Source organism: Rhinolophus sinicus, linkage group LG15 (assembly GCF_036562045.2).
Source record: "Rhinolophus sinicus isolate RSC01 linkage group LG15, ASM3656204v1, whole genome shotgun sequence".
Lineage (NCBI taxonomy): Eukaryota > Metazoa > Chordata > Mammalia > Chiroptera > Rhinolophidae > Rhinolophus > Rhinolophus sinicus.
The window spans coordinates 17,550,889-17,565,149 of NC_133764.1; the positions used below are offsets into that span (position 1 = coordinate 17,550,889).

Sequence of the window (14,261 nt, forward strand, 5' to 3'; positions counted from 1 at the left end):
GGGTCAGTGCCGGGAAGGCCCACAGGGGTCAGCCCAAGAAAGACAGTGGCAGTAATGCTATTTCAGAAAGCATTCGAGGCCAGCTCCTGGCTGGCACTGTCTGCTCAGGGCACGAGAGTTGGAGGTAAATGGCGTGCACACTGTGTCTGTCATTCCTGATTGAATCCTACCCTCTTTTTCACATTCATTCACTCTTTATTCAGCAAACACTGAATACCATCTCTGTGCCTGGCCCGGAAGACCTGGCCCCTGCCCCAGTTGGTCCCAGTTAAGGGACACATCCAAACAATAACTGGTTTTAAGAAAGTGGCATGAGGTAAAAGTAGCAGATATACCCAAGAAGGTTGGAGCCCTGGGTAAGGGCCTTTAAGAAAGTCCACCTGGGGGGAGTCAGGAAAGGCCTCTCAGAGGAGTCAAAAGAGAGGGAAAGTGACTCACCCAGTGCCACATAGCTAGGCCATGGCAGCTACCACAATCAAGGGAGTAACACATGAATAGTCCCAGAGGTGTGAAAGGTTAGGAGGTAGGATTCTGGAGTGTAGGCTGCGTGGAGCTGCAGGGTCACAGGAGCAAAGGATTGAGCTTCGGGACCATGAAGGCAAAGATCCCTGCTACCCCATGCACAGGGCACAGGGCACAGAGCTGGAATGGGCAGGAAGGCTTATTAGGCCGCCTAGGATCCAGTCAGGTCCTGTTCCTGTCACGCAGCCGCCTGCGGTGGGGTGATCCGCAATGCCACCACGGGTCGCATTGTCTCTCCGGGCTTTCCGGGCAACTACAGCAACAACCTCACCTGCCACTGGCTGCTTGAAGCTCCTGAAGGCCAGCGGCTGCACCTGCACTTTGAGAAGGTTTCCCTGGCAGAGGATGACGACAGGTGAGGGGATGTCCTAGTGGGATGGGAGTGCCTGGCCTGGTAATACCCTGCTGGAGGGACGGTACACCAACACGGGGCCGCACCCCGCCTGGGGCAGCGACCAGCCACGCACCTGCCGCTCTGCTGGCCCAGGCTCATCATCCGCAATGGGGACAACGTGGAGGCCCCGCCCGTGTATGACTCCTATGAGGTGGAGTACCTGCCCATTGAGGGCCTGCTCAGCTCCAGCCGACACTTCTTTGTGGAGCTCAGTACTGACAGCAGCGGGGCAGCTGCAGGCATGGCCCTGCGCTATGAGGGTGAGCCTGATGGGGCCTAACCAGGGGTGGGGGTCTTGGGCGGGGTCTTGGGCCTAGGGTCTCACACCCTCCCTCTCCGCCTCCATTCCATCATCACTCCTTTCAACTCAGCCCCTGCTCACTTTGCTCTTAGGCCCTCTCTCCCTGCATCTCCCCTCAAGTCCAGGAGTCCTACCCCATCCTTGCAGGAGACCCCTGCCTGGACCCAGGCTCTCTGGTCCAAGTAAATGAATTTCTCTAGAATTTGAAGAGCAAAAAAGTTCCCCATCCTTAGGGAAGGAGAATTGCTGCAAGCGACACTTTAGAATAACTCATGCATGCATGTGTCCATTAATTCATTCAAAACATGTATTGTGTGCCCTCTGTGTACTAAGCACAAAACTAGGCACCGGAAATACAATGGTTATCAAGACAGCCTCCTGAGCATAACAGGGATGGGTGCTCTGAGCTATCTCTGCCCCCTCCTCCAAGCCCTAGCTAGCAATTTGTAGTCAGGATGAAAAAGGCCCTGGGTGGGGGCGGGAATTAGGAGGACACCTGCCCCATGCTTGCCCCAGTCAAGGCTGAGCTGGGCTGGGCCCTATGGTTTATAGCCTTCCAGCAGGGCCATTGCTATGAGCCCTTTGTGAAATACGGCAACTTCAGCAGCAGCGCACCCTCCTATCCTGTGGGTACCACCGTGGAGTTCAGCTGTGACCCTGGCTATACCCTGGAGCAGGGTTCCATCATCATTGAGTGTGTTGATCCCCATGACCCCCAGTGGAATGAGACAGAGCCGGCCTGCCGAGGTCAGTAGGTACCAGCCGATTGGTCTGCCAGGGGCAGGGAGCAGGGTGGGCCCTAGGGAGCCAGCTGCAGAGCCTGGGGCCACAGGGGCCCAGTGACGTGTCATTCAAGCTTCCCCCTGAGGAAGACATGGAGGCTCTCAGCAATGGGTAGTCACTGCTGGGGGCAGATGGCAGTCCCAGGACACGGCACTGGGGGGAGCATGGAGGGGACACGCCTCCTGGGCCTCCCCTGCCTTCCAGCTGTGTGCAGTGGGGAAATCACAGACTCTGCCGGCGTGGTGCTCTCCCCCAACTGGCCGGAGCCGTACGGCCGCGGGCAGGACTGCATCTGGGGCGTGCACGTGGAGGAGGACAAGCGTATCCTGCTGGATGTCCGAGTGTGAGTGCCCGCTGGGCGAGGCCAAGCCAGCTCCTAAACAATGGAGATGCCGGACGGGCTCCCCGTGCCCACCTTCCCTCAATGTCCTCTTCCATAGGCTCCGCACAGGCCCCGGCGATGTCCTTACCTTCTATGACGGCGATGACCTGACAGCCCGGGTCCTGGGCCAGTACTCAGGGCCTCGTAGCCACTTCAAGCTCTTTACCTCCATGGCTGACGTCACCATCCAGTTCCAATCGGACCCCGGGGCCTCAGTGCTGGGCTACCAGCAGGGCTTCGTCATCCACTTCTTTGGTGAGCTTGCCCCTGCCCCACCCCACACCTGGAGGAGAAGGGATGCCAGAATGCAGACCCTAAACAATGGCAAGTCAGAGAAGCTCGTGCAATGGGGAGCCTGAGCGCACTTATCTGACAATGGACAGGTGTAAACACTCCAGGTATCACCTAAAGGAAGCCAGTCTTGTTCGCCACCTTCTCCCAGGGCCAGTGGGAGAGAGAGCCTTCTGTTGCAGCAAGAGGAATAGGATAGGCAGCAGGAAGAACTGCATCACAAAAATAGGGAGCTATGGAAAGGTATTCTATTCCACCTTTCTGACCATCTGTAATAGAGTGACAGTTTGTCCCATTTACCCAGCCCTTCTCTCAAGACTGAGAAACTCGCCAACATGCCTTTGGAAGTGAGGTCAAAGCCTAGATGATAGACAGCCCAGGAATCTAGGAGACAGAGTGATTGCAGGGACAGACGGAGGGGCCCTTGAGCAGGAAGGACGGATTGCGGAGCCTGCCCAGGCCAGACTGGCAGGAGCCGAGTGCCATCAGGGCGAGGGAGGCTAGCGTCGTCGCTTTGATGCTGGCTGAGGGTCTGCATCTTGCTGCTCCTTTGCCGTTAGAGGTGCCCCGCAATGATACGTGTCCAGAGCTGCCTGAGATCCCCAACGGCTGGAAGAGCCCGTCGCAGCCTGAGCTGGTGCATGGCACTGTCGTCACTTACCAGTGCTACCCCGGCTACCAGGTGGTGGGATCCAGTGTCCTCATGTGCCAGTGGGACCTAACTTGGAGTGAGGACCTGCCCTCCTGCCAGAGGGGTGAGTGTATCTGTTCCCCAATGCAACCTACAAGCTTCTCTCCTGGATTCTGAACCAGACTCCTGTTGTTACAGCTGGTATCCTTGAAGTGCCTTCACCTCGCATAGCCTCAGTTTCCTCATTTGTGGAATGGGACAATACCTTCCCATTGGGTTATCTACCAAGCACTCCAAGTATTTCATTCCTGGTAGATGGCCAATCAGTTTGTGTTGATTCCGTTGGGTGGGAAGGGGACAGGTGAGGGGGTATAGCAGCAAAATGGTCGAGACAGATCACTAGAGGACGGAACCACATGGCATGAAGATGTTGGCTGGCCTGGAGCAAAGCCAGGGTGGACTGGCTGGTGTTGAATTCTGCTTGGGCTATTTCTCCCACATCACCCCTTACCCACAGTGACTTCCTGCCATGACCCTGGGGACGTGGAGCACAGCCGACGCCTCATATCTAGCCCCAAGTTTCCCGTGGGGGCCACCGTGCAATATATCTGTGACCAGGGTTTTGTGCTGACGGGTAGTGCCATCCTCACCTGCCATGACCGCCAAGCCAGCAGCCCCAAGTGGAGTGACCGGGCCCCCAAATGTCTCCGTAAGTGTCAAATGGGTAGGAGGGAAGCCTCTGGTAGGCGATAAAAGATGCTGCCTCTGGAGGCCACGGGCCTGGCACCCTCACTGGGCTCTGCCTGCTTTGCAGTGGAACAGCTCAAGCCTTGCCATGGCCTCAGCGCCCCTGAGAATGGCGCCCGCAGTCCTGAGAAGCGTCTACACCCAGCGGGGGCTACTGTCCACTTCTCATGTGCCCCTGGCTATGTGCTGAAGGGCCAGGCCAGCATCAAGTGTGTGCCCGGGCACCCCTCACATTGGAGTGACCCCCCACCCATCTGTAGGGCTGGTGAGTGCTCTGCCACCCCGAAACCTCTGCCGGGCCCTCAGGGCTGCTCTGGCAAAGATGTCAAATGTTGAGAACGAGAACCCCCTACCCATGCCCTCTTCGTGTTACTCTTGGCCTCCCCAGTCTCTGCCAGATGTTTCTGACCTGGTGACACCAAGACAAATGCTGGGGTGGGCTCTCCTTGGACAAGTCCTTCCCATAATCAGCCCACTCCCTGCCTTAGTAATGTGGCCTTCTGGGCTTACCCACTGCCCTTGGCCCTTCCCTCTTGTTCCAGCCTCTCTGGATGGGTTCTACAGCGGCCGCAGCCTGGATGGTGAGCCCCCACCCTTGAGGGCCAGGGAAGTAGTCTCCCTCTCCTGGTTCTCACAGCTCCCAGGCCATGGGTTCCCCAAGGAGGGAGGGCAGAGAAAGAGAGAGATCTGGGACTAGACAGGCAAAAAGCTCCTTCCCTGCTCCCAGCCAGCTGGAGGGAGTTGGTGGCTAGATGCCCCTGGGCAGAGGTAAGAGGCATATGGGCTCCAGGTGACAGGGACCTCTGCCCCAACCCCACCCTCTGTGTTTTCAGTTGCCAAGGCGCCTGCTGCCTCCAGCACCCTGGATGCTGCTCACATCGCAGCTGCCATCTTCCTGCCACTGGTGGCAATGGCACTCTTGGTGGGAGGTGTGTACCTCTACTTCTCCAGGTGAGTCTGGCTTCCCTTCCTGCCCTGCAATCTGACTCCCTCCTTCCCAGCACTCCGGACTCACAGGCTTCTTTGTCCCACAGGCTCCAGGGGAAAAGCCCCCTGCAGCTGCCCCGAACACGACCCCGCCCCTATGACCGAATCACCGTGGAGTCAGCCTTTGACAATCCAACTTATGAGACTGGAGTAAGTCCCCATGTCAGCCTTGTGACCCTATACAGGACCCAGTTCTATGCTCCCTTGGGCAGGTACCCCTGAGGGTCCTGCCACGCCCTCTCACTCTTTCTCTTTTCCTTCGGAAGGTGGATTAGGGTTGACAAACTTCATACAAGTTTCCAACTCCCAGCAGTCTCTTTCCTTTGTAGGAGACGACAGAATATGAAGTATCCATCTAGGTGGGGGCAGCCTGGGGAAGCCAGCTCAGCCCTGCGTCACAGCCCAGCAGCAGGCCGCCAGCTTCCTGCTGTCCCTCCACCTCCTGTACATACCACCTGGGAAGACACCACCAATCCCTCAAAAAGTTATGCCCTTCTCCACCTGCAATCCCCACCAAGGCCTATTTCCTTGGTACCACTGCCCACTTAGGGTCCTTCCTTGGGTCTAAGTCACGGGTCATCTGCCTCTGGGGAGAACACAGCTGGAGCATATGCATCAAGAGCCAGCTCTCTCCTGACCTTCCCTCATGCCCTGCACCTCCAGCCTGGAATTCACAGGCAGAGCAGGAGCACCTCTCACGTGACCACCATCCAGCTCTGGCATGTAGCACCCTGCAGCAGGGTTGAGGGTGGTGGAAACTGCGCCAGGGTGCTTCTCACAGGGCCGTCACCAGTGGCCAAAACTGCTCTCAACAATGACCTCTGGGTGGTACCGGCATGCCAACGTCAGCTCCTTGAGGTCTCTAGTCCTTCTCTAAGGCCCCAGGAATGAACTGTTCTGCCTCCTGTCCCTTCCTAGTGGAGGCAACCATTCTAAGGGATCCTAAGGGGTTTAGGGACCCTACCCGAGCTCAGGTTGGGCTGACCTAGGCATTCATGCTCCACACCAAAGCAGGACACCCCACTGCTCCCCTGGCAGCCCTAGACCCTGAGGAGAGGGAGACCTTCCTCTGATGCCAGTCTAGCTGTTACAATCATCCTCTTTCCCACAAGTCCCTCCTCTAACCCCAGACACTGGCCAGACTCCCCTTCTGGCCACTGTGTTTTGAGATAAGGGGAGTGGACAGGCATATTCTGGAGAGGAGCACAGGTCTAAGGGTCCAGGAACGGGCATGGAACAGGGGGTCAGAGAGCCCCAGGGAGAAGAGCTGGCTGCAGGCCACTTTGTACACATAATGTATTACATGGGGTCTGGCCTCCAGCCAGAGAACAATCTTCTATTTCTGCTGTTTCCTTATTAAAATGGTGTTTTGGAAAAAAACAAAACAATGGCCAGGTGGATGGTGCTTTATTGGAGGGACAGGAGGTGGGAGGTAAATGGGATGTGGACTTCAGGACCAGAAGACATGCTGGACCCACCAACGAATAATCCCCAGATTTCATCAAAAACCAGTTACATGCAGGTGCTACAGGGATCCCTGTCCCAACAAGGTCAGTGCCACAGATGGCAGTGAAATGAGAGGTCCCCATGGCTGGTGCCAGAGGGGTGTGGGAGCCCAGCAATCCAAATGCTCATCCATCTCCCCCTCATTTCCTCCTCTTTGCCACGTCCAGAACTACAGGCTGGCAAACTCCCAAGTCCCTTCTCACTGTGACTGTATCGCTGACAAAACCCAGGAAGCTTGAACATCCCAGCTAGCAAGGCTCAGGATATTGGAACAGGAATCAGAGACAAGCTGTGAACATGAGGCTCTAATCTGTCTGGGCCTCAAACACATCCAGATTGTCAGGAGCAGGGACGATTCAACTTAGGGGCTTGGCTCCTAATTTTGGGAAAAGCCCTAATTCCTTGGACTCTGGAAAGAGGTGGCTGGATGGAATCTGCTTAAGTTGCCAAGTTTGGTTCATCTCATCCCCATACCCCTCCCCTGTAGCCCCCAGCACCTCCTGAGATGAAAGTGTTCGCCCAGCTTTAGTTCCCAGAATGTACATCCAATGCTAGAGGTGTGTTCTGCATGGCTGCTCTCCAGAGGAAGAGCAAGAGGCAGGCAATAGGAAGTTATGGGAAGTCAGAAGCCAAAAAACAAAATCCCTGAAGGAAATAAACAACAGCAACCAGCACCCCCTGCTTCTACAATCTTCCAATAGGGAGGTCTTAACCATTCATGGCTGTCCACCTCCTGGGTCTAACACAGACTACCTTGAAGATGGAGAGGCTCCAGTCCATGCAGAGTGCAGTGCCTAGACTGGCCACAAGAGGTCACTTCCGAAGTCTTCTGTATCCCACCTGCTCTCTCCCCTCAATCCTCCTTGAATAGCCAGGGCTGGAGCTCTCCAAGGTGGCACCAAAACTCCTGGCCTCGCCGGGCTGACCTCACTCTCCAAGTCCAAAGAAGGTGTGTGGAGTGATCAGTTTCCCTGGCACTTGTCAACAGAGCCAAGTATTATTTCCCTCATTAGCCCATAGCCTATTCCTGCTCTCAACTGCAACTGATGGTGTTCATCAAAGTAAAGCCTTGCTCCCTGGGCTTGCGTCAGTGGCTTGCTTATCTGCCCATAGTGCCTTCAGGCTGACACGGCAGCACAACTGGGCCGCGAGCAGTAGAAAGAAAGTCAGTAAGAGAGGGTTCATGAGGCCCCAACTTCTGAGGGCATGAAATACAGCCCCAGTAAAGATGAGGTCTGACCACTTCCATACATCTAACTCAGCCCTCTTCTCGCTGAGGGCCACATCTCTGGACGACGGCCACTAAGATTTATTGTTTGCTGAGGCTGGTAGAGGACAGAGAGCATCCAGTTTACATGACACGCCCCCACCCACCCATAGGCCCGTGACCTTATAATTCTTCCCAGGCACCAAGAGGGTCATTAGAAACCTAAGACTGACATCCCCACGGCTCTAACTCATCCTCCTTACCACCCCCAAAGGAGCAGCAGCAACTCCTCACAGACAGCTTAGACAGTGTCCTGGCCTGGGAATCAAGAAGTCTGTTTCATTCCTAGGTCTGCTATAAATTGAACTAAGCAAATCACTGCTCCTCTCTGTGCATCTGGAAATTAGAGGATTAATACAAACGGTCTTTTGAGTACTTTCCAGTTTTATGCTTCTGAGAATGCTAAGTATACCTTAACATCAAAAGTGAACAGGACACAGCTACCTGGTAACAACGCCAACTAAACGCATAGTGTCAGGCACAATGATGCCATTCCCTTCACTGCTTCATCTACAGTCAGGCAGACAACTGGCCATTTCTGAAGGCGATACCAAGGAGAGAGGCGGGCGCCCTGGAGGTAGCATGAAGCCCCGCCCAGAATTCGAGGTGAGGCCTTCAGACTACAAATGCCAGCATATAGTACCACAGCTCTCAAAAGTCTCCCTTCCTAGCAGGCAAATCACTCTTGCCCCAGTCCATCCTAGCATACAAAGCATCGCACGCACATGGAACTACGGCTCCCACAATCCACCAGACCCATCGCGATTCTTGTTCCCGGAGTGCAATGAGCTCCCGTTCGCCCTTTGGCCGCCCAACCCCACCCCCTTGCGCATTGCAAACTGGGAGTTGAAGTCCGCTGCAGGCAGGTAGCTGGGCGTTGTCAGAATCACAAACTCTTCGCTTTTGGCTTCCTCTTGAAAAGCAGTTCTCAGGGGCAGTGATCAAAAGAGGATAGTAACAGGCAGGCGAATCTCTCCAGGGTGTCATCCCCTACGCAAGGCAGAGATGCTAAGGCTAAAATTAACTGTTGGGAACAGAAGGGAAGTGGGAACAGCAGCCATCCAACCCGACACCAAAAACATCGTTTTCCGTCGAGATGGCTTTTCTTTTCTCTTTACCAATATGGCGCCTGGTCCAGCCACACCTGACGCTGGAACCAAACAATCCAGTACAACATCTCTAGGAGGACTGCTGTCACCGACAGCCTACCAGCTCCAGTGAACACCACACCTTGCTCCTTCCTGTTCATGCCTGAGGACTCCAAGGGCATGGTAGCCTATATCCCATTACCAAAATGGCGAAAGGAGAAGCATTCTTGTTAGGGCCTGCAGGTGACAATACGCTTGCGCGAGAGCCGGCTGTGTTGTTGTGGGGCGGGAGAGGAGCATCCTCAACACGCCTGCGCGGGAACAGAGTATTCTTGGTCTATGCACAAACACCAATGGATGATGAGTGCCCAGGTTCCTGCGGCTGCGCTGTGACCCTTACGAGCTCTCCAGGCGCCTGCGCGACACCTCAGGTCCCGCCCTTTTATCTCAGTGCGCTGGCGCAGGGCAGAAAGGCGGGGGCTTCGGCGCTTCAGACGAATGCCAGCGCGGCTGCGCGCTGGGGGGTACCACCTCACTGCGGCTGCGCGGGAGCCCGGCCGCCGGCTGTCACTGCGGTTGCGCGCGGCGAGCGGCGATCCCCGGGCGCCTGCGCGGGTGGCTTTGCGGGCGCTCGCGGTAAGTTTGCGCCAAGTGCGCGGCAGCCGGGACGCAGACGGCGGCGGCGGCGAGAGGCGGAGCCCGGGGACCACCCCCCATCACCCTCCCCGCAGTCACCTCACGTACCACAACCTCACCTAACCTCTCACCCCTCCCCCTCCGATCCCCCCAACCCCGGGATGGCAGCGCCCGCCAACCTTCCCGGCCGGACCAGCGGTCGCCAGCGCCGGCTTTAGCTTGTGGGACTAGGCCCCGCCGAGGCCTGACCCCCGGAGCCGGGACCCACCGTGCAGTCAGCCACCGGGCCGGGGTTGAGGGGCCGCTCCCCCCTCACGGCCCGTGGGGAGGACGCTGCCGTCCCGGGGACTGGGGGCCGGGGGGTGGGGGGGAGCCAGGACGAGGAAGTCGGGACCCGTGTTGGGAAAAAAGAAAGGGGGCCGGGGTCAGGAGCGCCCCCTCCCCCCGCTTCCCCCCTCCCCGCGGGGTTGGGGGGGCCGGAGCAGAAAGCGCCCAGCCCGGGAGGTGGATGAATGTGGGAGAAAATGGAGACCAAGACGATCGTGTACGACTTGGACACGTCGGGGGGGCTGATGGAGGTAAGAGTAGCCCTCCTCATCCCCTTCCCCCAGCGTCGGGAGGGAACCTCCGCCCTCCGCCCCACAAAGCCGGTCCTGAGCTCGCAGCACGAGAGGGCCAGGGGAGGGGGGTTCTTTCTCACCCAGACTCTCCCTCCCATCTTTGCAATTCGGGGAGCCGAGCTCAGCTTCCGAGGACATTTACAGCAGTTTTACCTACCCGCCGCCCTCGATTTGCTCTCCGGAGGCGCCAACCCACTCCATCTCGTTGCACCGGCGGGCCTCCCCACCCCCTTCTTATCGGCCCCTTTGTGCTTCCCCCAGCACGTCCGGGTACCGGGCTTCAGGCCTCTCCCGAGCCTGGCTTTGGAGTCCCCCACTGTCCATACAAGGAAGTGGCGAGCTGGGAACCGCGCACCCTCTCCCCATCCCCCTGCCCTGATCCTCCCCATTTGGAAGAAGCTGTTCTCGTTGTTGTGCTGCAGGACCACGGTTAGGGTGGGCTCCCCCTGGTTCCGGGGGCTGAGAGGTTCTGGGAGCAGCCTGGATGGGAGGAAGAAGGACAAAAGGGGGGAGAGGGGTGGGTGACTGAGAAACTGCGCCGGGGTGGTGGAGGGGGGGCGACGGACAGCCCGGAGCTCCGAGTGTGCACACACGCCATTTGTATGTGTGTGCAGCAAATCCAAGCTCTGCTGGCTCCCCCCAAGACAGACGAGGCAGAAAAACGGAGTCGGAAGCCTGAGAAGGAGCCCCGGAGAAGCGGCAGAGCCACCAACCACGACAGCTGCGATAGCTGCAAAGAAGGTGGTGATCTCCTGTGCTGTGACCACTGCCCGGCCGCCTTCCACCTCCAGTGCTGGTAAGGTCTAGGGAGCCCCTTGGCGGACCCTTCTCGGCACATTCCTTCACCCGGCCTACCCCTAGCTGCCAAAATAACGGGCGCTTGCAGCCGCTAGCTGACTTCTGTAGCCGCTGGGCGATCGCCTCCCCGCCCCCAGGTGTCTGCTGGGATCTGGCCGTTTGGGAGGGGGGAGCAGCGGTGGGTCCGGACCCCAAGGTGGGGGTTGGGAGGAGTGAGGAGAGCCCCATCTGGGACTGGAAGTCGCTGGGGAGCCGGGACAGCCGGCAGGGCACGGCCGGCGGTGGCGGGGAGGAAGGGGAGGAGCTCCGGGCCCAGTGCCGCTTGCCTGCCCGCGCGCCCGCCGCCCTCGGGCTCCTGCCGGGCTGGGCTCTTCTCGGGGTGGCTGCGCCGAGCCCTTGGCTGCCCGAGCTGCCCTGGTCCAGACCCCGGGGACCGCGCTCCCGGGCGTTTGCAGCTGTAGAAGAAATCATGGAGGGTGTCTTTCCAGTCCGCCTCTTCTCTACCTCTCTGTTTACAATATGGCGACCTGCCTTTAAATTATATTTTTATTCTCAGCGCCATTTTGGCTGCATATATGATTTGCAAACGTCTCCCGGGGAACGGTGGGGGTAGCCCCGGAGTCCTTTCTGCAGAAGCGCCTCGGTGACTGGGCTGGGATCTCGCCGCTTTGGTCCCCTTTCTCTGCCGCCGCTTGCCCCCTGTTGCCTCTCGGAGCTGCCTCCCTCTCCCTCCCCACCCCGTGCTGCCGCCTCTTAGGAAATCGGGCCGGGTTAGACAATTAAAATTGCCCTTGGGCGCCGATTTCACTTCTCCGCTCCTGATCGGCAAGCCCTTCGCTGCAAAATTCTTTGCTGCAGGGACAGGATTGTGTGCGGTGGCTCCGCGAGGGCATTTTTAAGGAGCGGAGAGCGGAAAGCTGTGCGCTTTTTTCCTCCCGGTTACTGAACGCGAGGGGAGGGGAGAGACCAAAGAGAGAGGGAGGGATCGCCTGCTGCTTGATCCTCCTCAGCAGCTCAGCCCTGAACAATCAGGCCAAGAGTTTAAACTCCAGCTTCTGCTTGGAGAAATCACCTCTCCCCTCCACAAAAATCCCACGTCTGCGCAGGAAACCCAGATTGGGTCTCGTTCTGTTGTTCAGCAACAGTTGACTGAGGCAGGCGTGATAGGAGAGGGGCGGATGGTTTGTTCCCACGCAGTTTTCTTCTGTTGCCTTTTTTAGCCTGGGGGGGGGGGAGGAAAGTGATGGTTTCCTTAAGCACTTTCCACAGTTCCATTCGAAATCCGTCTCTCGGTTTGTGGAATAGTGCCTGCTGTATATTTGTACTAATTGCAGGGTTTGGAACACTTAATAGACAGATGACTGATACTGGGCAAATTAAGTCTGTGGTCAGAAGTTATGTAGGAAGCTCCCATTACCACTCCTAAGATACTTTTGCCCAGGAGGGCACCCCATCGTGGCTTGTAATGTTGCAGGGACAAAAATGATTATCCTGAAGGAAGATTTGCTGCTGGCTTTAAAATTTTTATTATGAAGTGACTAATACCAACAGGAAGGGTCTGTGGGTTTTAGCCTTTGCTTCCTGTAAAGTGTAATTCACCTGGGAAAAAATACCTCTGATCAAGCTTCCTGGGCTGTTCTTGAGCAGGGAAGCAGTTTGTACCTGGATATGTTGTGTTACTTGTTATTGTTCCCAGTTGCTTACATTTTTTTAATTGTGCTTGGCTTGATGCATATACTAGGACTGAATGGTAGATTGCTTGATTTACAATGTGGGTTAATGTTTTACCTCTAGGGTGAAGTTGTGTTAACCAGGAATGGTGATTCCCATATTGAGTGAGAATTTTGTAAACTCTTTATTGTCTTTAGTCTCATTTGTTTAATAAAGCTGAAATTGGTTATTAGAAATGTCAGACATGGAAAAAATGTGCTGCTTTGCCTGACATTGGGCTTTTAAACTCTAAAATCTAACCTCTGAATCTCTTAATTATATGAGTCTAAGTCTTGTCAAGTTTTAACAATTAGTTTCCACTGTAGCTGGGAGAAGAGAGGGAGGAATTTTTTTTTTTAGCTGTTGGTGAGATTCAGTCTTGCCCAGACTGCATTTCATTGAATACTTTTTTTTTTCCAAGACCATGAATGGGAACTGGTAATCAGAGATTTGAGAATCCTAGTAAATGAGGCATGGCTTGTTTCACGTCTCCAGTTCCCCCTTTGAAGATGTCAGGACTGAATGTACCATTGACTTATCTGAGTTATTATATAAATTACACAACTTCTAGATATTGTTACAAAGGCAGGAAGCCTTCTTTCAAGTGTGGCTTATCCCGCTTTCCTGCCTCCTCCCCTGCCCTCTTTCCAGCACAAGTGAGATACTTCATTAACCATCTCAACCAGAGTTGTCAGGTCAAGCAGTTAACGGTCTCAGAAAATTTTGATTCCTGAGTGTGCTCACGTTTTGTCCCATTATTGCTTACTTGTGCCATATGGGAATGAGGTTAGAGGGCGTGGCTATATTTCCCGTGCTTCCTTTTTTTAACTGGCTAAGACTGGGTTATTTAGATAAGTATAACGTGATAATTTTCCTCATGTACAGAATGTACAAGAGTGAAATGGAGTTTTGCACACCCCATAGGTCATACCTGGTGCTACTGTGGGTCACCGTTCAAAGCTCTGTGAGACAGGAACATTTTCAGTGTCTAGTGTGCCTTGCCAGCTTGCCTCACCGTGAACGGGATCTAATAAAATGTTCCAGAAGTGATTCTAGGCAAACTTTACCTCCTGGGTTCAGTAACATAGCCATAACCACAGGGGATTTTTCTAAGATAAACTACTGGAGGAAGTGACTGGTCAAATAGGTTGTTCTAATTGTCTTGTCTTTTCTCAGGGGCTAGTGCCCTGTATGAGGAACAGTCTTCTTTTCCCAATTAGATTGGGAACCCTATTTTTGGGTTTTCTGTAACGGTCTTCTGGGCGAGGAAATGAATTGTCCCGTGCTCAGTACGATGACCTCACTAAAGAATTAAACTTGAGGAGCTAATGATGTCGTTTTATTTGTTTAAGTGATAGTGTAATCATTTTATCCAAGTTTAACTGGTTTATCAATTATTCAGAGTGGTAGCAGGGGTTAGTAAACCTGCCCCTGGAGAATTGGAAAGAGATCTGTTTTTAAGCGTTCCCTGGTGAACCCGACCTTTATCATAATTGGCATGCCATAAGTTGAGCTTTCTGAAAATACTAATCTCCGTGGACTGGTCCCTAAAAAATCTGTTTAAAAAAAAATTAGAATAGCTGGTGGATATCTAGCTG

General features: G+C 55.2%; 2 protein-coding genes across 7 annotated transcripts in view; both read left to right on the forward strand.

Moving 5' to 3' along the window:
* The window catches only part of SEZ6 (seizure related 6 homolog), a 42,673-nt gene extending 36,245 nt beyond the window's left edge, over window positions 1–6,428 (forward strand). Inside the window, exons 6-17 of one of the 5 annotated variants that reach the window (XM_019739474.2) lie at window positions 709–877; window positions 1,010–1,176; window positions 1,770–1,964; window positions 2,205–2,343; window positions 2,441–2,637; window positions 3,234–3,428; window positions 3,822–4,013; window positions 4,119–4,316; window positions 4,594–4,632; window positions 4,885–5,002; window positions 5,086–5,188; window positions 5,352–6,428. In XM_019739474.2, the coding sequence (XP_019595033.2) occupies window positions 709–877; window positions 1,010–1,176; window positions 1,770–1,964; window positions 2,205–2,343; window positions 2,441–2,637; window positions 3,234–3,428; window positions 3,822–4,013; window positions 4,119–4,316; window positions 4,594–4,632; window positions 4,885–5,002; window positions 5,086–5,188; window positions 5,352–5,384 (1,745 nt within the window). In that variant the 3' untranslated portion in view covers window positions 5,385–6,428. Of the gene's footprint in view, window positions 1–708; window positions 878–1,009; window positions 1,177–1,769; window positions 1,965–2,204; window positions 2,344–2,440; window positions 2,638–3,233; window positions 3,429–3,821; window positions 4,014–4,118; window positions 4,317–4,593; window positions 4,633–4,884; window positions 5,003–5,085; window positions 5,276–5,351 lie in introns of those variants that run through there. The other 4 variants (XM_019739475.2, XM_074320298.1, XM_074320299.1 and 1 more) reach the window with 4 other exon arrangements.
* A 3,062-nt stretch (window positions 6,429–9,490) lies between these two features.
* Window positions 9,491–14,261, forward strand: part of PHF12 (PHD finger protein 12) — a 37,761-nt gene continuing 32,990 nt past the window's right edge. Inside the window, exons 1-2 of one of the 2 annotated variants that reach the window (XM_019739476.2) lie at window positions 9,491–10,113; window positions 10,770–10,951. In XM_019739476.2, the coding sequence (XP_019595035.1) occupies window positions 10,048–10,113; window positions 10,770–10,951 (248 nt within the window). In that variant the 5' untranslated portion in view covers window positions 9,491–10,047. The remainder of the gene's footprint in view (window positions 10,114–10,769; window positions 10,952–14,261) is intronic. The other variant, XR_012492286.1, reaches the window with a different exon arrangement.